The sequence below is a fragment of the Carcharhinus amblyrhynchos genome, chromosome 19 (assembly GCF_965287045.1).
Source record: "Carcharhinus amblyrhynchos chromosome 19, sCarAmb.v2.hapA, whole genome shotgun sequence".
Taxonomy (NCBI): Eukaryota; Metazoa; Chordata; class Chondrichthyes; order Carcharhiniformes; family Carcharhinidae; genus Carcharhinus; species Carcharhinus amblyrhynchos.
The window spans coordinates 7,955,405-7,977,822 of NC_137342.1; the positions used below are offsets into that span (position 1 = coordinate 7,955,405).

Here is a 22,418-nt window from a genome sequence, read left to right on the forward strand (position 1 = left end):
CAGCCTTGGGTGACTGGCTGTGTGGAGTTTGCACATTCTCCCCATGTCTGCGTGGGTTTCCTCCAGGCGTTCCGGTTTCCTCCCATAGTCCAAAGGTGTGCAGGTTAGATGGATTGGTCATGCTAACTTGACCTTTAGTGCCACTACTGGCCATGGAATCGGAGCAGGTGAGGGGTGGACAAGGGAAATGTCCGTTGACCTCGGGTGGAATTTTTCAGTCTCGCTCCAGCAAGGCCAGTAAAATCCCACCCATGCTGTCAGATTAGCTGAGATTTTCCAACATATAATGTTTTTGTTTGTGGTGGGTTTCATAGACTCATACAGTGCAGAAAGAGGCCATTTGGCCCATCAAGTCTGCACTGACTCTCTGACAGAATATCCCACCCAGGCACTCCCTGCAACTCCACATATTTACCCCTAATTCCTCTAACCCACACATCTTGGGACACTAAGGGGCAATTTAGAATGGCCAATCCACCAAAACTGCACATCTTTGGATTCTGGGAGAAAACCAGAGCATCCAGAGAAAACCCAAGCAGACACAGGAAGAACATGCAAAGTCCACACAGACAGTCACCCAACGCCAGACTTGAACCTGGGTCCCTGGTGCTGAGGCAGCAATGCTAACCATTGTGTCACCATGCCGCCCCCCCTGGAGTTTGAGCCCTGCACCTTCAGGTGCAAACACTAAAAGAAAGATATGCATATATTCAGCACCATTTGGAACCACAAACCATGCTAAAGTGCATTCCAGCCAATTGGTCACATCTTCAAGATGTTCACGTGTAAGAAATGCAGCAATTTGTGTAAAGAAAAACTGAAAATGACCAGACAACCTACTGACTTAGTGATGTTGTCCAAATCCCACCCACTGCCCCAATTCCATGACATCAGCCAAGCCATGAGTGCCATGGGATCTTTTGTGATTGTCAGAGAGAACATAGAACATTACAGCGCAGTACAGGCCCTTCGGCCCTCGATGACGCGCCGACCAGTGGAATGAATCTAATGACCAAGGGGATGAGAGGGTGGCAGGCAGGCCACAGTTCAACACATCTTCCAGAAGACAATAGCCTCTCGCTAAACTGCACCGGAACGTCTTTGATCTGATTTGATTTATTATCATCACATCATTAGTATACAGTGAAAAGTATTGTTTCTTGCGTGCTATACAGACAAAGCATACCGTTCGTAGAGTACATAGGGAGGGAGGAATGGAGAGGTTGCAGAATGTAGTGTTACAGTTATGGCTCGAGTGTAGAGAAACTTTAATGTAAGGTGGGTCAGACTGGATCTGGAGCTCAGGTCTCTGAAATGAAACTTGAATCCTTCTAACTCAGCAAGACAGAGAGAGAGAGATAGTTGGCTGCCCACTGCAGCAAGACCCACAGGAAGCCACAGAATCCTGACTGCAAAGACTCTACAGAACGTGGCCTCACGGAGTGACTATTCCTAATACAGGTGAACAATGGCTGTTGACAAATTATTCAGTGAGGGACGTACGTTCCAACACTGGGCGGAAACTATATTAACCTGACGGAACCGCTGCTGAAACCCACTCCTACATAACACGTTCCTCTAGATTGACCATTGCATTGAACTCCTGCCAGCCTCCCATCTTCCAACCTCCTTGGGTGTCAGCTTATCCAAGTCCTGTTGCTCTTGTCTGGGGAGATGCTGGCCTCTTGATATTGGGAGGAATTTTCCCATCCTGCCTGCCACGGGATTGATAGCGAGCGGGACACGAATCATGCAAAAGTTTGTTGACCTTGGGCGGCGTTTTCCAACACGGGGGAATGCTCTCCCTCCAGGGCCTTGTTCCACCCCCACCCCCATCATCTCTGCAAACACCTCCAGCCCGACAACCCTCTTAATATGCCTCTGCTCCTTCAGTTCTAGCCTCTTGCACATCCAACATCACTCCATACTAGGCCTTCAGCTGTTTGGGCCCTGAGCTTTGTAATTCCTTTGTAAACCTCTTAATCACACACTCTCTTCCTTAAAAATCACTTTGAGCAAGCTTCGAGGGTTGCCAACTGTGATTATGCGTGTTTCTGGATGTTTCATCACATGATTTGCCCCCCCCCCAACCCACACTGCAGCCATTAGTCAGACAACACACCCATCCTTGTGACATATTGCCTTCCTAAGCTAATTGAAAAGCAAAAGGACTCATTACCCAAATGGATGATGTTTGACTGTAACTCAAAGGGCCATTTTCAATCTTGTTATATCTGGCAAAGAGAGCACTGTTCAAAGAAAAACCACAAAAATACCCAATCTTTTGAAATTCCCAATGATTTTTCGCTAGGGTTCCATTTAGTGCTGTGTCTTGAAGATTGACCTTCAATGCCTGGAGATTCCAGGCCGATGCTGAGGGGTTGGCCACCCTAATTTTGATTACCAGCCTTAACATGCTGTTGCTTGCTGTCAAACTTGGCTGGATCATGCTACAGTGAAGGTCACCTTGGAACATTTTCATAGAATCCTATAGTACAGAAGGAGGCCATTCAACCCATCGAGTCTGCACCAACCGCAGTCCCACCCAGTCTCTGGCCCCATAACTCCATGCATTTACCCTCGTTAGTCCCCTTGACACAAAGGGGCAATTTAGCATGGCCAATCTACCTAATCCGCACATCTTTGGAGTGTGGGAGGAAATCGGAGCACCTGGAGGAAACCCATGCAGACGCAGGGAGAATGTGCAAACTCCAGACAATGACCCAAGCCGGGAATCAAACCCAGGTCCCTGGAGCTGTGAGACAGCAGTGCTAACCACTGTGCCACCCACCACTGTGGATAGATAGAAGTGCTACATAAATGCAAGTTGTTGTTGCTATTTTAATTCCCTGTCCCAAAGGCACTGAGGCATTTTTGAAGAGAAACAAGAAGTAACAAAATAATTCAAAATAGAAAACAAAATTGTTAAAATTTGGTTTGGAAAATAGATACAATGCAGTTTTTTTTTGTCGTTTTGTACATGTGTGAATCTGAACCCTTGCTGGAGACCTAAGATTGTGTGGACTAATATATGTAAGAAAAAATTATAGAAAACTTGCTTATTTGTTCCTGTTTAAGTTATGTAAAAAGCAAACAAAATAATATTCCGCCCAATATCAGCAGGTCAGCACTCTTGATATTCAGCCAACTTGTTAACCAATATGGAATGGCAAATAAAAGTTACCTGAGGTTTGACCCAGTTTAAACAGCAATGCACCGGGGGGAAAGAGTTGAGTTGCTCACGGGAGATGGGCAGGACATTGGGAAACTCACGTGATAAAGCCATATCTTTGGCTGTTGGGAGCTCGAAGACCCTTCCTTCATCGCCTTATTAGTCTGGGGATTCCTTTCTGTTTAACTCGACCTGATACACCCGCGTGTGGCTCTGTAAAGTTCCTCGGTCTAACCGCTTGCGTTTCCCAATGAGAGAGGGAGAGAGAGGGCTTGGGGAACATTCCACCGAAGCAGGGAAGCCAGCCTTAACTGAGCCGGTTTAGCAGGGCAAAAGAGAGTCAACTTTTTTTTGGTATACAGTGCAATTTCAGACACAAAAGGAAATGCCGCTGCTCAGGTCACTTTCGGTAACCTCGTTAAGTGGATTCCCTCCATGGGAAGACAATACTTTCCCTGTGGAAGACCTAATGTTCTTTGAGATTTCTTGGGAAGCCACCAACAAAGGTCAGTGATCGGTTTCAGAAACATTCCCGCGATGCCCAGACCATTAGAGGGTTTAAGATGCGAATTTGATGTTAGATTTTTTTTATATATACACAGAATGGTTAATGGGTCAATATGAACGACTTATTGTCTCGTATTCTCTTTATTTGCCCTGTTTAATTTCCCCTGCCAGCCTCTTGTGTGTTATTACCTCCCTGGACCTTTAACCTTTAGTAAGTTGCTCATTAACTCCTGACATTTGGAAGTGGGGCTGGGGTAGCCAGTCTGATTCTAGAAAACACTGCTGGTTTGTTAGTTGAGAGGTTGCAGGGCCTTTAGTTTGAGACGTGGAGAAGTTTTCCATTGGGATTAGGGTCATGTGCTAGAATAGGGTTCGCAAAACTGTTCCCTCATTGTCCTCTAATCGTCCCACAGAGTTAGTGCAGAAGGAGGCCATTCAGTCCTTTGTGTCTGCACTAACTCTCCAAATGAGCAGGGTTGACCTATTTTAAGGTGTTTGTTCTTTTTTAGACTGATTTTTGTGTGTTTAAATATCATGAAGCATATAATGGTAGCACAGTGGTTAGCACTGCTGCTTCACAGCTCCAGGGTCCTGGGTTCGATTCGTGGCTCGGGTCACTGTCTGTGTGGAGTTTGCACATTCTCCTCGTGTCTGCGTGGGTTTCCTCCGGGTGCTCTGGTTTTCTCCCACAGTCCAAAGATGTGCGGGTTAGGTTGATTGGCCGTGCTAAGAAATTGCCCCTTAATGTCCAGGGATGTGTAAATTAGTGGGTATAATATGTAGGGATATGGGGGTAGGGCCAGGGGGGAGATTGTGTTTGGTGCAGACTCGATGGGCTGAAGGGCCTCTTGCTGCACTGTAGGGTTCTAAGATCTATGATTAACTGAGTCAATGGAACAGAAGTCACGATTTCATTTAATCTCTGCTGTAGTCATTTAATCTGTGCAGTAATTGTATCATGGCTGATCTGTAATCCATTTATTGTCCATTCTCTTGATGTATTTAATTAACAATATATTAACTTCTGTTTGAAAAATCCAAACTTTACACATTGCTGTAAAAACAAACTGACTCAAACACCCATAGCCCACCTGCCCCACCCCCCAAATAAACTAAAACAGAAAATGTTGGGTAAACTCTGTGGAAAGTTAATGTTTCGAGTCTGTTTGGCTTTTCTACAGGCTCCAAAAATAAATTGTCTAGCTTGGCAATGAGTCCTATAAATTCAATTTTAAATTTAATATATTGCCACTGAGATTTTGCCAATGTTTCAGAACCTCAGTAAATAATTGGAGTGATTTTTGCTTTGAAAATTAAAACCTAAAAGCCTTGCCTATATCGAGTCGACAATACTACAGTGTTAATGTCACTGGATTAATAATCTAGAGGCCCATTGACACCAGTTAAAATCCCTACAGTGCAGAAGGAGGCTGTTTAGCCCATGCAGTCTGCACCGACCCTCTATAACAGTATGTTATCCAGGCCTCCCAACACCCTCTCTTTACCATGGCTTCCACCTAACCTGCACATCTTTGGATTGTGGGAGGAAAACCATATAGACACGGGGAGAAAAAGCAAATCCTTCCATGGCAGCTGGTAGAATTTAAATTTGATTAATCCAGAATTTAAAGTTCCTCTAAGTAATAGTTATCCTGAAACTGCCATTAATCATTGTAAAAATCCATCTGATTCACTGATACCTTTTAGGGAAGGAAATCTGTTGTCTTTACCTGGTCTGGGCTACATGTGATTTCAGAGCCACAGTAATGTGGCTGACTCCTAACTGCCCTTTGAAATGGCCTAACAAGCCACTCAGAGTTTGAGGGCAGTTGGGGATGGGCAACAAATGAAGGGGATTGTTATTGACTTTAGGAAGCGTAAAGGAGAAAATGCCCCTGTCTACATCAACGGGGATGTAGTAGAAAGGGTCAAGAGCTTCACATTTTTAGGTGTTCAGATCACCACCAACCTGTCCTGGTCTCTCCCATGCCAACACTATCTTTAAGAAAGCACACCAACACCTCTACTTTCTGAGAAGACGAAGGAAATTTGGCATGTCAGCTCCAACTCTCTCCAACTTTTACAGATGCGCAATAGAAAGCATTTTTTTCTGGTTGTATCACAGCGTGGTATGGGCTCCTGCTCTTCGCAAGACTGCAAAAACTACAAAAGGTCATGAATGTAGCCCAATCCATCATGCAAACCAGCCTCCCATCCATTGATTCTGTCTATACTTCCTGCTGCCTCGGCAAAGCAGTCAGCATAATTAAGAACCCCACGCACTCCAGACATTCTGTCTTGCACTTTCTTCTGTTGGGGGAAAAAGGTACAAAAGTCTGAGGTCACGTACGAACCAGCTCAAGAACAGCTTCATTCCTGCTGCTGGCAGACTTTTGAATGGACCTACCTTGCTCTAAGTTGATCTTTCTCTACACCCTAGCTATGACTGTGACACTACACTCTGCACTCTCTCCTTTCCTTCTCTGTGAACAGTATGCTTTGTCTGTATAGCGTGCAAGAAACAATATCTTTCACTGTGTGTTAATACATGTGACAATAATAAATCAAATCAAAATTACAAGAGCTCAGAAGTGAGTTTGTTATGACCAAAATAGATCCAATGTGTGTATTAGAAGGAGGAGCACTTGTGGTGATAAATTAAGCTGGGCTGCTGGAAATATAGGGCTGTGATTCAAGAGAATCTGGTGTTGAGACTTCTTACTCAAGTCAAGAGAATCCAGGAGGTGGGTGTAAGAGTGACTTCTGAGATGAGTGGAGGAGCGTGTCTTTAAAAAGACAGAGGAGCCCAACAGCTGATGGGGAAGTGGAATGAATGCCATCCAGAAAATCAGAACCAATGAAGCGTGTAGTTGATGCAAGGATCATTGGCAAAGAGTAGATGGCCCCAGCATTGAGGTAGCTGATTGAAAGCTGGCCATCTCTGTAGCTGCTCAAATTGCTGCTGTTCCACCTACAGTGTATCTATTAGTCACAAATAAGCTTACATTCACACTGCAGTGAAGTTACTGTCAAAATCCCCTACTCACCACACTCCAGCATCTGTTTGGGTACACTGAGGGAAAATTTAGCATAATCAATGTACCTAACCAGCACGTCTTTTGGACTGAGAAAACCCACCCAGACAGAAAGGAAAAATGTGCAAACTCCACACAAGCAGTGATCCGAGCCAGGAATCAAATCCAGATCCCTGGTGCTGCAAGGCAGCAGTGCTAACCACTGTGCCGCCATGTTTTATTTCTTATTTATTCTGGGGGTTTGAGCATCATAAGCAAGGCCTGCACATATTGCCCATCCATAATCGCTCTTGTTAAAGATGGCAAGCTGCCACTTTCAACTATTGCACTCAATACGACATAGAAACACCCACTACTGCTTTTACTTATTTGAGTCTAGGCTTACATTTAACATTGCAATGAAGTTACTGTGAAAATCCGCCAGTCCCCACACTCCAGTGCCTGTTTGGGTACACTGAGGGAGGATTTAGCACGGCCAATGCACCTAACCAGCACGTCTTTCAGACTGTACGAGGAAACTGGAGCACCCGGAGGAAACCTGCACAGGGAGAAGGTGCAAACACCACACAGACAGTGACCCAAGGTGGGATTTGAACCTGGGTCCATGCCGCTGTGAGCAGCAGTTCTAACCACTGTGCTGCCTAGGCTAGGGAGGAAGTTGCAGGATTTTCACTAGTGATGGTGAAATAACAATAGTTATATTTCCAAGTCAGGATGATGTGTTACTTGGAAGGGGATTTTGGGAGTGGTAGTGTTCCCATGCGCCTGCTGCCCGTGTCTTTCTAAGTGGTAGAGGTTGCAGGTTTGGCAGATGTATGAAAGGAGTCTTTGTGAGTTGCTGCAGTGCATCTTGTAGATGGCACACACTGCTGCCTGTGTGATACAGGGGTATCAGTGGATGAGGTGTTGTTTATATGGACTGCTTTGTTCTAGATAGTGCCCAGTTTCTTGAGTGTTGTTGGAGGTGCCCCCATCCAGGCATAACATCCAGCGGGTAAATGGGAATTAATCTAGTGAATCATTGGGGCAGTTTGCAGCAAGAAAGTGGCAGTTGAGCCAGAAGCAGGTCAGGGAGTGGACTTTAGACCAAAGAGAAAAGCACAGAAGCAACTGGAGTTCAGTGGACCTGGGAATCGAGAAGATACAATATGGAAGTGAGTTATGTTTCTGTCCTCTCCAGACTTGTGTTTATGGAGAGTCTTTCAATACAACTGTCCTAAGGCAGAGTTGGCAATAAACTGGACTTCTGTATAGCAGATGGTAATCAGGGGACTGGGATAACTGACAACTTGACAGTTCAGAGTGGAATATTAGTGGCAACAAAAGCTCAGTAGAACCAAGAACAAGAATTGGGAATAGCAGCAGAGCAAAAGAGCTAGTGAATAAGCTTCCATTAAAGGAGTGGTGGAGCAACAGCAATATCAGTGGACCGAGGATTGAGATGCAAGGACGTTTAAGAAATGAGGGGTCTATACAGGTCAGGAACTTGCGAGACAGTTCCTGCATGCTGGGAATCGGAGATCTTGTCTTTGCTCCTACACGTTGATATACTCCCTGTAAATTCTGCAGTTTGGAATTGAACCTGTTAAATTGGGTCTGCAACTGTGATGGGAGCTGGGAACTAGTAACCAACGGGTCTGAATGCAAGTGTGATCTGAGCATCAGTTTTGCTGTGACAACGCCTGTTATTTATCTCTTGATGTGGAGATGCCAGCATTGGACTGGGGTAAGCACAGGAAGAAGTCTCAAAACAGGGTTGAAGTCCAACAGGCTTATTTGGTAGCACAAGCCACAAGCTTTCAGAGCGCTGTCCTTTCATCAGGTGAGTGGGAGTTCTGTTCACAAACAGAGCATATAAAGACACAAACTCAGTTTACAAAATAATGGTTGGAATGTGAGCCTTTACAGGTAATCAAGTCTTAAAGGTACAGACAATGTGAGTGGAGCGAGGGTTAAGCACAGGTTAAAGAGATGTGTATTGTCTCCAGACAGGACAGTTAGTGAGATTTTGCAAGCCCAGGCAAGTTGTGGGAGTTAGAGATAGTGTGACATGAACCCAAGATCCCGGTTGATGCCATCCTCATGTGTGCGGAACTTGGCTATCAGTCTCTGCTCAATGACTCTGCGTTGTTGTGTGTCGTGAAGGCTGCCTTGGAGAACGTTTACTCTAAGACCAGAGGCTGAATGCTCGTGACCGCTGAAGTGCCCCCCAACAGGAAGGGAACAATCTTGCCTGGTGATTGTCGAGCGGTGTTCATTCTTCCGTTGTTGTAGCATCTGCATGGTCTCCCCAGTGTACCATGCCTTGGAACATCCTTTCCTGCAGCGTATCAGGTAGACCATGTTGGCCGAGTTGCAAGAGTATGTACCGTGTACCTGGTGGATGGTATTCTCACGTGAGATGATGGCATCCGTGTCGATGATCCAGCGCACCTTGCAGAGGTGGACCTCTGCAGCCTTCACGACACACAACAATGCAGAGTCGCTGAGCAGAGACTGATAGCCAAGTTCCGCACACATAAAGACGGTCTCAACCGGGATCTTGGTATCATGTTATACTATCTGTAACCCCCACAACTTGCCTGGGCTTGCAAATCTCAGTAACTGTCCTGGCTGGTGACAATACACGTCTCTTTAACCTGTGCTTAACCCTCTCTCCACTCATATTGTCTGTACCTTTTAAGACTTGATTACCTGTGAAAACTCGCATTCCAACCATTATTTTGTAAATTGAGTTTGTGTCTTTATGTGCCCTGTTTGTGAACACAACTCCCACTCAACTGATGAAGGGGCAGTGCTCCGAAAGCTTGTGGCTTGTGTTACCAAATAAACCTGTTGGACCTTAACCTGGTGTTGAGAGATTTCTTCTTTATTTATCTCTTGTACAGACAGAGGGCACCAAACTGCTACAAATAGCTGATACTTGCTCCAGGAGAGAATTTTCCCTCTGGCGCCTCACCCTATGATTTTCTAATTTTGTATCAGAGTTGACTTTTCCAACGTTTTATCCTGTCCTGTCGTTCTGGACGGGGCAAAAATTAAGATTGCTGGACTGTGTGTCTGTGGCCCCGTGGTTAGCGCTGCTGTCTCCCAGCTTGGACCACTGTGCGGAGTCTGAATGTTCCCCTGTGTCTGCATGGCTTTGCTCTGGTTTCCTCCCACAGTCCAAAAGACGTGCTGGTTAGGTGCATTGGCCGTGCTAAATTCTCCCTCTGTATCTGAACAGGCGCCAGAGTGTGGCAATTAGCATATTTTCACAGTAAGTTCATTGTAGTGTTAACGTAAACCTTTTTGTGACACTAGTAAACTAAGAAAGCTTAAATGTTTTGTTTTCTGATGCTGAAAATGTATGAATGCTAATCCCTCTGTGTGTTAAAATGTAAAATTGAACTGCAAACACTTCTGTATTGCTCTTCAGGCATACTGAAATACTATGACAAGGGTGATATAAAGGAGAGGTTGGGATCAAATATGGCTCCCAGGGTCTTTTGAGGGTGCTTTTGAAGGTGGACAGTTTGTGGGTACCATGGGTGAGTGCTGCATCGAGTGGTGACAGTGACCAAAGAACATTACAGCACAGTACAGGCCCTTCGGCCCTCGATGTTGCGCCGATCAGTGGAACCAATCTAATGACCCTCTAACCTAAACTATTCCAATGTTATCCATATACCTATCCACTGACCATTTGAATGCCCTTAAAGTTGGCGAGTCCACAACTGCTGCAGGCAGGGCATTCCACGCCCTTACTACCCTCTGAGTAAAGAACCTACCTCCGACATCTGTCCTATAATTATCACCCCTCAATTTAAAGCTATGTCCCCTCATGTTAGCCATCACCATTCGAGTAAAAAGGCTCTCACTGTCCACCCTATCTAACCCTCTGATCATCTTTGTATGCATGACCAAGAACATTCAAACGCGAATAGAGTGGATAGGTGAAGAGTGCATTGCTTTTTGGAGTGTAGAAGGTGTGTGCGGAACACAAGCCTAGAAGATATTGATCGATGTTTGAAGGCCACCGTTTGCTGGGCAAAGGAGACTAGTGTTGTTGTTGTGAAATTCAGTAAATCATAGAATGATAGAGTCCCTACAGTACAGAAGGAGGCCATTCAGCCCATCGAGTCTGCATCAACCGCAGTCCTGTCCAGCCCGTAACCTCATGCATTTACCCTACCTAGTCTCCCTGATACTAAGGGGCAATTTAGCATTGCCAATCCACCTAACCTGCACATCTTTGGACTGTGGGAGGAAACTGGAGCACCTGGAGGAAACCCAGGCAGACATGGGGAGAATGTGCAAACTCCACACTATGATCCCAACTAGGAATTGCCCCAGGTACCTGGTGCTGTGAAGCAGCAGTGCTAACCACTGCCACCATGCCAACCTGATGTGGAGACTGGGGACTATTACAGCAGTACACCCAGTAGAGCTGGGCATCAATATGTTAGGCAGTGGAAAATCATGTCTCTCAAATTTGAGCTTTTTGAAAGGTAGAAGAGGACAGTGCAGTTGATGTTGTCTACATGGAGTTTATCAAAGCCTTTGACAAGGTATTGCGTGGTAGGTTGTTGCATAAGGTGAAATCTCTCAGGATCCAGGGTGAGGTATCTAATTGGATACAAAATTGGCTTCTTGACAGAAACCAGAGGGTGGTTGCAGAGAGTTGTTTTTCAAACTGGAGGTCTGTGACCAGTGGTGCGCCTCAGGGATCAGTGCTGGGTTCCACTGCTATTTGTCATTTATATTAATGATTTGGATGAGAATATAGGAAGCATGGTCAGTAAGTTTTCAGATGACATCAAGATTGGCGGCATAGTGGACAGTGAAGAAAGTTAAATCTGATTGCAACAGGATCTTGATCCAGTGGGCTGACGAATGGCAGATGGAGTTTAATTTAGCCAAATGCGAGGTGATGCATTTTGGTAAATTGAACCAGGGCAGTTAACGGTAGGGTGCTGGAGCAAAGAGATCTAGGAATATATGTTCATAGTTCCTTGAAAGTGGAGTCACAGGTGGACAGAGTGGTGAAGAAGGCATTCGGCATATTTAGTTTCATCGGTCAGAACGTTGAATACAGGAGTTGGGACATCTTGTTGAAGTTGTACAAGACATTGGTAAGGCCGCACTTAGAATGCTGTGTGCAGTTATGGTCATCCTATTATAGAAAGGATATTATTAAACTGGAAAGAATGCAGGAAAGATTTATTAGGATGCTTATCGGGACTTGATGATTTGAGTTACAAAGAGAGGCTGGATAGCTTGGGACTTTTTTCTCTGGAGCGTAGGAGGCTGAGGGATGACCTTATAAAAGTCTGTAAAATAACGAGGAGCATAGATAAGATGGATAATCAGTATCTTTTCCCAAAGATAGGGGAGTTTAAAATGAGAGGGGAGAGATACAAAAGTATCCAGAGGGGTAATTTTTTCACAGAGGGTAGTGAGTGTCTGGAACAAGCTGCTAGAGGCGGTACAATTTTGTACCCATGTAACTATTTAAATGCTTTTTAAAAGACAGAGGGATATGGGCCATATGTAGGCAATTGGGATTAGTTTAGGGGATTTAAAAAAAAGGAGGCATGGACAAGCTGGGCTGAAGGGCCTGTTTCCGTGCTGTAAACCTCTATGACTCTCTGAGGTGATTCATTCCCATTGCTTACATCTCCAATGATGCCAGTCTATTCTAATTTAACTTTCTGTTTTGGACATGGCCTGAGTCACCATCAGTGTGGACAAGGTTTTATATCCTGGCACTTTCTTAAACTTGGTGCGCACTCTTTGCTGTCTTTCCCAGCACTGATACTGTCTTAGATAGAAAATATATTAAAATGCTGTATGTGATCCAAAAGCAATAAGAGCACTATTCATAGAATCTGCACAGTGCAAAAGAGGCCCATTGAGTCTGCACTGTCTCTCTGACAGTGTGTTTTTCCCAGGCTCCCTCCCCAGCCGTATCCCTGTAATCCCATACATTTACCATGGCTAATCAATCTAACCTACACAATTTAGCATGGCCAATGCACCTAACTTGTGCTTAGCTCAACATAACATTCAAGGTTATGGACCAAGTACTGGTAAATAGGATCAGGAGTTTCTTATGCATCGGTGCAGACTCATTAGGCTGAAGGGCCTCTTCTGCACTGTATGATGATTTGGACTGTGGGAGGAAACCAGAACACCCAGAGGAAAGCAAAGCAGATATGGGGAAAATGTGCAAACTCCAGACAAGACTGTCATCCAAGACTGGAATTGAACCCGGGCCCCTGTGGGGTGAAATCGTAGTTCTAACCACCGTGCCACCATGCAACCCTTAAACTATTGTTAATTTGCACTACAGAGATAAAAGGGAGAAAAGCTGTATCTAAATTTCACCTTTAGACTCTATCTCCATCCATTGCTAAGGACTTATTTGGTATTCTATGGACAAAGCAAATTTAACATGGTCAGATCGAAGAGTGAATAACATTATGGACCTTTCAACAAATCATTTAGATACATCACTGCTGGAGCAGTCAAATGTATGCATGTTGCGAGGTTTGAGTTTCTTTCTTTCAGTTGGAGGTATCTACACTGTAATCCAGACAAAAGCCAAAGTCACTGCGGATGAATGGGGAGAAAACTACGTGCTGATTGGTCCTTATTACGAACATAATGTGAAAACACAAGTGGAAGTGTGTGAGCCAAACAACTCAGCCGTTAAAAAGGCAATGGATTCCATGAAGCATCAAGGATTTCAGGTAAGGGATGTTATCCCTCTCTGGAGGGAAAGCAGTAGCCCTGTGTTTTATGAACATTGATTCATGTAACATCACTGTTTTTAGCTTTTGTTGGAAGATGGGTGCGATTTCTACCTTGTTTGGAATTTGATGCAGACTGGGATTCTCCAGTCACGCCACTGTGAATGGAAATTTGGCTGAGGCCGAATTCTCCGTTCTTGCTGATAGCAGTAGCGAGGCATGAGAGACCAGAGAATTCCAGCCCCAAATCTGCATGCTACTCCTAATTCCTTTCAAGTCGAAAGAAAAGAAGGCCCCCTCATTTAAATAGTGCCTCTCGTAACCTTAAGTTCTGTACAGCCACTTTTTGAAGTCACTGTCACACGAGGATGGCGCAGTGGTTAGCACCGCTGCCTCATGGCGGCAGGGACCCGGGTTCAATTCTTGGCTTGGGTCACTGTCTGTGTGGAGTCTGCACTGCGTGGGGTTTCCTCCGAGTGCTCCAATTTCCTCCCACGGTCCAAAGATCTGTGGATTAGATGGATTGGCCATGCTATGTTGCCCTTTCGTGTTGGGGGTGGGGGGTGGCTAGCTAGGGTAAACGCGTGGGGCTGTCGAGATAGGGACTGGGTGGGATTGTGTTTGGTGCAGACTCGATGGGCTGAATGGCCTCCTTCTGCATTGTAGGATTCTGAGTAGCTAATTTGTGCAAAGCAAGTGCCCACATAAAGCAATGTGATGACTAGGTAATCTTTTTAATTATGTTGGTTTGAGTGCAAGACACCAGGGATAACTCCCCTACGCCATTGTTAATTGGTTTAGAACCTTAAACAAAATTGGCAGTAGTCAGTCTGGTGGTAATTTCTGTGCAAAATGTTCACCTCAATCCAGCCTCACTGATGCAAGCTCCTCTTCCCAGGTTTGTTTTGGCAGATGGCTGATTGAAGGTAATCCATATGTGCTGCTGTTTGATATTGGTTCAGCAGCCTGGAATCTGGACAGGTGGAAAGGGGAGTTCTGGGATACCTGCCACATTGGCATCCCCCATCTTGACAGGGAATCGAATGACGCTGTCATATTTGGGTCCCTAACTGCCTTGTTTTTAAAAGAGGTACGTTGACTTTTTAATGCCGCGTTGCAAGTCTTCAATGCTTCAGGCTTTGCATGTTTGTGAGATCCTTGTTAACGAGGCAATGTTGTGAGTGAATGTAGAATGTTCCAACATCTGAGTTCAGAACATCCTCTAATGTCTGTCCCTTTTGCCCTCCTCCCTCACCACCCACCATGTCTTTGGAGGGATTGCACCCACCACTGTCAAGTTTGGCCCCCTTCCTGCCAAATATGTGTCCATGACGCACGCATTCTTTCTTTGATCGGTTGTTACAATGCTTAATTCCCTTTCTCCGGGGAAAAGGATATAAAGCTTACACTGGCTTAATAAGGTGCTTCTTGTGTTAAAGCACGTTTGGAGAATTGAACGAGTAGAGCTCTTCATAATTTGTTCCTATTTGCCAAAGATCCCATTTCTGCTACTGCAAAGGTTGCTGGGAAAGTCACCCCAGCAATGTCGGAATCCAGCTTGTCCACCTGAGATCCAAGTGTGAAACCCTAGAATGAACACTTCACTGGCATGGATCAAACCCAGCCAAGACCTCGCCGAATGGTGGGAAATGCTCAAGAGGCTGAACGGCCTACTCCTGTTGCTACGTGCAACCAACTCCCAATCTATCTCAATTCCTTCAGGCCAGATCCTGGCAAATGGAGCTTGAGCACCTTTTTACACTGCAAACAATACAATTACACCCAGGCACTTGTAATCAACTGTAAAACCTTACAGGATGTGGGTGTCCCCTGGCTAGGCCAGCATTTATTGCCCATCCCTAATTGCCCTCGAAGGTGGTAATGAGCTGTCATCCCTATGGTGTAGGTGCACCCACAGTGCTGTTGGGGAAGGAGTTCCAGGATTTTGACCTGAAGTGAGCATGAAGGGACGACAATATATTTCCAAGTCAGGATGGTGAATGGCTTGGAGCGGTTGCACCATGTTGGCTGTCATGTAGTCAGGTCTACCTCGATACATGGTTAAGGGCAGCTGAGAATTCGGGAGCCATGAGGAAGTTGGAGGAGCGCCAGATCTTGACCTTAAAATACATATTGTGAACTGGAATTTTGTATTTGCTGGCTTGGTAATTGTATAAAGATTCCTCCTTTTTTTTAATATTTTGGTTATTAAACAGAAACATTAAAAACTAAAAGCAGGAGTAGGCCCTTCGAGCCTGCTCCATTATTCATTTTGAACATGGCTGATTATCTAATACAATGATGCCCCCCCCCTCCATGTCCCTTGATCACTTTAATCCCAAAAGCTGTATCTAATTTCTTTTTCAACTCGCACAATGTTTTGGCTTCATCTACTTTCTGTGGGAGTGAATTCCACACATTCAGCTCCCTGGGTGAAGGAATTTTTCCTCACCTCAGTTCTAAAAGGTTTACCCTTTATCATCAAACTATGACCCTTAGTTCTAGACTCCCCCACCACTGGGAACATTCTTTCTGAATCTACCCTGTCTAACCCTGTTAGAATTTTTAGTTTCTATGAGATCCCCTCTAACTCCTCTAAACTCCAGTGAATATAATCCTAACTTAGTCTCTCCTCAGATCTGCCATCCCAGGAATCAGCCTGGTAAACCTTCATTGTACTCCCTCTGTAGCCAGGACATGTATGAACATTTATCTTAGCATCCCACTAAACATTTCAGTGCCAACTCTCCTCCAACACACAATTGTAATTGGTTATGTTTCTACCTACTACTGATTTATTTGTAGTTTTTTTTAAGGTGTGTATTTAAGATGATTTCCATTTGTTTTTGCAGCTTTCAGACCAATTTTCTGACAAGCCAAACATCATTGCCCAGTTTCATGAGTGGCAGGCAGGAGTGGGGCTGATATTGTGTCGAATCCGGCAGTACCCCGTTGCGACCATCTTCACCACTCATGCCACCTTGCTGGGCAGGTACCTCTGTGCTGGCAATGTTGACTTTTACAACCTACTCGATAAGGTGAGCTTGTTAACTGACCAATTCGGTGATTATTCGTTCACCAGGTATCTCTGTAAATGAAAGGTGGATCTGTTAACTAGTTTTAGCAATGTCAAGTGTTTTGCTTTTTTTTAAAATTTCTGATTTGATTTATTATTGTCACATCTATTACTATAGAGTGAAAAGTATTGTTTCTTGCATGCTCTGCAGACAGCATACCGTTCATAGAGAAGGAAATGAGAGGGTGCAGAATGTAGGGCTAGGGTGTAGAGAAAGATCAACTTAATGTAAGGTAGGTCCATTCAAAAATCCAGGAGCAGGGAAGAAACTATTGTGGAATTGGTTGGTATATGACCTTAGACATTTGTGTGTTTTTTCCCCAATGGAAGAAGGTGGAAAAGAGAATGTCTGGGGTTCATGGGGTCCTTTAATTATGCTGGCTGCTTTGCCGAGGCAGCGGGAAGTATAGACAGAGTCAACGGATGGGTGGCTGGTTTGCTTGATGGATTAGTTACATTCACGACCTCTTGTAGTTTCTTGCAGTTTTGGGCAGAGCAGGAGCCCATACCAAGCTGTGATACAGCCAGAAAGAATGCTTTCTATGCTGCTTCTGTAAAAGTTGGTGAGAGTCGTAGCTGACTTGCCAAATTTCCTTAGTCTTCTGAGAAAGTTGTAGCTGTCTGTCTATTTTAATTTGGGCTTTCAATGAGCAAGTAAATATAGATGAGAGAGGGATGGGAAGGCTGTGTACTGGCACTGTGGTATTTTGGGGGTTAGTGTATCCTTAATTCCCAGGATTGCATCCTTAATTCCCATAGCTGTCAGACACATCATTGCGTTGGATCACTTTCACTCAATCATTGGGCTGCAGTGCGGATTAGAGTCACGTGAGTGGATGGATTTCTTGGCAGTTCTATTCCGGATGCAGTCACAGCTCAGAGAAAAGCAAGTACGAAAAAGGGAAGATGTGGCTGCTTAGAGCTGAGGTGCAGGGATGTAGACAGGGGCCGATCCTTCTTAACCACTCTGCAGCAGTGCAATATACTTCTTACCATTAAGAACAAAGGGAAAGAGACAGCATGGTGAAAAGCCACAATGCAGGCTAAGGCACTGTGGTTTAGTGGTAGTGAGGTAGTTAGCTAGAAAGACAAATAGAACTGTAATAATGACAGCAGATTCTATAATGAAGCAGGGATAAAAGTTCCAAACGGTGTGTTGTCTGATCAGTGCCAGGGTAGGGGATTATCCCTAATCCGCTGGGAAGGAATGAAACTTTGGTTGTAATGGTCTATCTTAGAATGAAAGAGAGGTAGAAGGAAGCCATGTTAAGGGAGCATCAAGTGTTAGAAGTTAAGTAGAAACGTAGAAAATAAGGATAGACCATTTGACCTTGCAAGCCTGTTCCGTTATACAATATAATTCTAGCTGATCCTTTATCTCAGTGCATTACTCTCATGCTCAGTCCATAACTGGATAGAGGTTTACAAGATTGAGTGGCATTGGCAGAGTGGATAGTCAGATGCTCTTTCCTAGGGTAGAAAAGTCAAGAACTAAGAGGCATAACGTGCGCGAGGAAAAGTTTAGAGGAGATGTGCAAGGCAAGTTTTTTTTTTACATAGAGGGTGATGAATGTCTGGAATGCACTGTCCAGGGCAGTTGTGGGGACAGATACGATAATAGCATTTCGGGGCCAACTAGATGGATACATAGGATGGGAATGGAAGGATATGGATTACGTAAGTGCATATGGTTTTAGTTTAGGCAGGCATCATGATTGGTGCAGGCTTGGAGGGCTGATGGGTCTGTTCCTGTGGCTGTACTTTGTTCTTTATACCCCTTTTTAACATCAAGCAACGTATTTCCTCTTTCAATACATTGTGATTTGGTCTCTACAGCTTTCTGTGGTGGAAGAGTCCACAGGTTCATCACCATCTGAGTGAAGAAATTTCCCCTCATAAGTAGCCTATCCTGTATCTTGAGACTGGAATCCTCATCAAGGAGGCATATCAACCTTGCATCCAGTCTGTCCAGCCCTATCAGAATTTTATACTTGTCAATGGGATCCGTTCTCGTTCTTCTTAAGCTCCGGCGAATACAGACCTTGTTGATCCAACCTCTCGTATGACAATCCTGCCATGCCAGGAATCAGTCAAATGGACCTTTGCTGCACTCTTTGGTATGAAAACTGCAGACGCTACTCCAGATGTGATCTTGCTGAGGACCTGTACAGCTGCAGCAAAACATCTTTGCTCCTGTACTCAAATCCTCTTACGATGAAAGCCAATATACCATGTGCCTTCTCAAATGCGTGCTGTACCTGCTATCAGTGACTGATGTTCAACAGTTCCCAATCTATCAAGAATCAAATAATACTCTGTCTGCCATTATGCTTTTCCTCCCACAGTGAATAACCTCTCACCTCTCCACTTTACAATACACTGCAAGTGTTTTTTCTTTCTTGCTCACGTAGCTTGTCCAAATTCACCTTGAAACCTGTTTAAATGATTTTGTATTTGTTCATGAGATGTAGGCGTTGCTGGTTTTCAGCATTTATTGCTCTTGAACTGAGTGGTTTTCTAGGCTATTTCAGAGGGCATTTAAGAATCAACCACATTGCTGTGGATCTGAAGTCGCTTATAGAATGTAAGCTAACAATGGCGGATTTCCATCCCGAGAGGATATTAGTGAAACATGGGTTTTTCCAACAGTCGCAATGATTTCATGATCATTATCTGCAACGTAGAAGGCTTAGGGTGTGATCTTGTAGAGGTCTACTTTTTAAAAAGGTGAAGGGCATGGGTAATCAACATCTTTTCCCAAAGGTAGGGGAGTCTAAAACTAGAGGGCATAGGTTTGAGGGGCGAGATACAAAAGGATCCAGAGGGGCAATCTTTTCAGAGAGTGGTGAGTGTCTGGAATGAGCCACTGGAGGTAGTAGTAGAAGTGGGTACAATTTTGCCTTTTTTAAAAGGCATTTAGATGGTTACATTGGTATAGAGGTATATGGGCCAAATGAAGGCAATTGAGATTAGCTAAATGGTTAAAAACTGGGTGGCATGGACAAGTTGGACGCAGGGCACGTTTCCATTCTGTAAACACCTATGACTCTACAAAAAGATACAAAGATACTGGAGGGGATGCAAAATGGATTTGCATGTTTAGTACTCCCAAGGTTATAACCATCAAGAAAGGGTGAATAGACAAGGCCACTTTCTTTCTTGAGAAGAAAAGCATTCTAATAGCTGCTGTTAAAATTCTCAAAGGTTTTTATAAAGGAGGCACTGATTGATTTTGATTTATTCTTGTCACGTATTGGAATACAGTATTATTTCTTGCAAGCTGTTACAGACAAAACATACCATTCGTAGAGTACATAGGGGAGAAGGAAAAGGAGAGGGTGCATAACATAGTGTTGCAGTTACTGGTAGGGTGTAGAGAAAGATCAACTTGGTGTGTGATAATACCATTCAAAAGTCTGGCAGCAAAAAGTTGTTCTTGAGCCAGTTGTTAAGTGTTTTCAGACTTTTGTGTCTTTTTCCTGATGGAAAAAGGTGAAGAGAGAATGTCCAGGGTGCGTGGGATCCTTAATTATGCTGGCAGCTTTCCCGAGGCAGCGGGAAGTGTAGACAAGAGTCAATGGATGGGAGGCTGGTTTGCATGATGGATTGTGCTACATTCACATTCTTTTTAGTTTTTTTGCTGTCTTGGGCAGAGCAGGAGCCATACCAAGCTGTGATGCATCTAGAAAGGATGCTTTCTATGGTGCATTTGTAAAAATTGGTGAGAGTCATAGTGGTCATGCCAAATTTCCTTCTACTCCTGAGAACGTAGAGGAATATGGAGAATAATAAAGGCCATAAAATGGCTACCAAGACATCACATGGTGGATTCAGGGGAACTTCTTTGCCTAGAGAATGTGTGCTCACTGCCACGGGAAACAATTGCAGTGAATAGTCAGAGGGAGGCTAGATGAGCATGTCGGGGCTAGGGAAGCTTAGGTTTATGCATTGTTGGAAGAGGGAAAGAGACTTGAGTGAAGCATAAAAGATGGATTGGTTAGGCTGAATAACATTTTTCTGTATTGTAAATTAATGTAATTTGAGTTTTTTGGACCTTTGCTGTGACTAGGGTGATGCTATATCAACATATGAGATATGCTAGAAGTGATGTGTGAGACAGAATCCGAGGTTTACAGGATCAAAACAGGCCCTTCGGCCCAACTTGTTCATGCCACCCAGTTTTTAACCGTTAAGCTAGTCCCAATTGCCCACATTTAGTCCATATCCCTCTTAACCAACCTTACCTATGTAACTGTCTAAATGCTTTTTAAAAGACAAAATTGTATCTGTCTCTAATCCTACCTCTGGCAGCTCGTTCCAGACACTCATCACCCTCTGTGTGAAAAAAATTGCCCCTTTAGTATCTCTCCCGTCTCACCTTAAACCTACGCTCTCTGGTTTTAGATTCCTCTACCATTGGGAAAAGATGTTGACTATCTACTTTATCTATGCCTCTTGTTATTTTATAGATCGCTAAGTTCACTCTGAAGCCTTCTATGCTCCAGGGGAAAAAAAAGTCCCAGTCTATCCAGCATGTCCTTATAACTCAACCATCAAGTCCTGGTAGCATCCTAGTAAATCTTTTGTGCTCTCTTTCTAGTTTAATCTCCTTTCTATAGTTGAACTGTATTCAGTATTCCAAGTGTGGCCTTACTGATGATATCTTGTACAACGTCAACAAGACGTCCCAATTCCTGTATTCAGTGTTCTAACTAATGAAACCAAGCATACCAAATACCATCGTCACAACGCTGTTGACCTGTGACTCCACTTTTAAGAAGCTATGAACTTGTACTCCTAGATCCTTTTGTTCTATAACTCTTTCCCAATGCCCTACCGTTTACTCAGTAAGTCCTGCCCCGATTCAATCTATCAAAATGCATCACCTTGCAATTATTTAAATGTGCACATTTGAGTGTTTTATGCAGAACCACGATCCAAGGCTTAAAATGCCCTCTTAAATAGACAATAGACGCTTAGTAGTAACCCACTCTTCACCCATGTAAGAATTCTGGGCAGGTGAAATGATACTGCTGCTGCGGGTGGATATGTTGCGAAGCCAGGGATCTTTTCACTCACTCCTGGAACGCTGGCAAGTTAGGCAGGCAAATAAGTTAGCTCGGTGGTCAGTCTGCTGCTGGTGTGAGCTGCTTGCGAATGAAAACGGAAACTCCATCTGGCCAAGGCTCACCTATTTTGCAACTAGATCTCATATCCCCATATGCAACACCATGGCAGATTGACTAATTGTTTTAAACAGCACTGACACTGTTTTAGAGTAAGTGATAAAATGGATGTAACAACAGGCTTTAAATAAAGATGTGTTTCATTGGAAGAAATGCCAAAAGTTGTAGACTGTGCAGTGCAATGGTTTTCCAAATTTGGAATTGAATTGTTTCCACATTGCCTGTTGTTTGGTGGTTCCTGGTATTTGATCAAATTTGGAATTGAATTATTTGGAATTGGAAAACCATTGCGTTGCACACTCTGCAATTTCTTCCAATGGGATACATCTTCATTTAAAACCTGTTGTTACATCCATTTTATCACTTAGTCTAAAACAGTGTCAGTGCTATTTAAAACAATTAGTCAGTCTGTCATGGTGTTGCATGTCAGGATATGGGAGCTAGTTGCAAAATAGATGAAGAATAAATGGATTCTGATCAGTAGGGAGTTGTATTGTGTCCAAATGCAGCAAAACCCGGGTAATACCCAGGCTGACAAGCAAGTAACATTGACCCTCTCCAACAAGAGAGGATCTGACCATCACCCTTGCAATATAATTGTATCACCATTGCTGAATTGCCCACAGTCAACATCCTGTACATGTTGACGTAACCTGGGAGTTACCATTGACCAGAAACTGAATTGGACTAGCTGTGCAAATACTGTGG

General features: G+C 44.1%; 1 protein-coding gene across 1 annotated transcript in view; it reads left to right on the plus strand.

Moving 5' to 3' along the window:
• Positions 1–3,279: 3,279 nt before the first annotated feature.
• gys2 (glycogen synthase 2) overlaps positions 3,280–22,418 on the plus strand; it is a 57,477-nt gene continuing 38,338 nt past the window's right edge. Inside the window, 4 exon segments of the mRNA XM_080207840.1 lie at positions 3,280–3,678; positions 13,267–13,448; positions 14,347–14,538; positions 16,301–16,486. Coding sequence (XP_080063966.1) covers positions 3,558–3,678; positions 13,267–13,448; positions 14,347–14,538; positions 16,301–16,486 — 681 coding nt within the window. The 5' untranslated portion in view covers positions 3,280–3,557.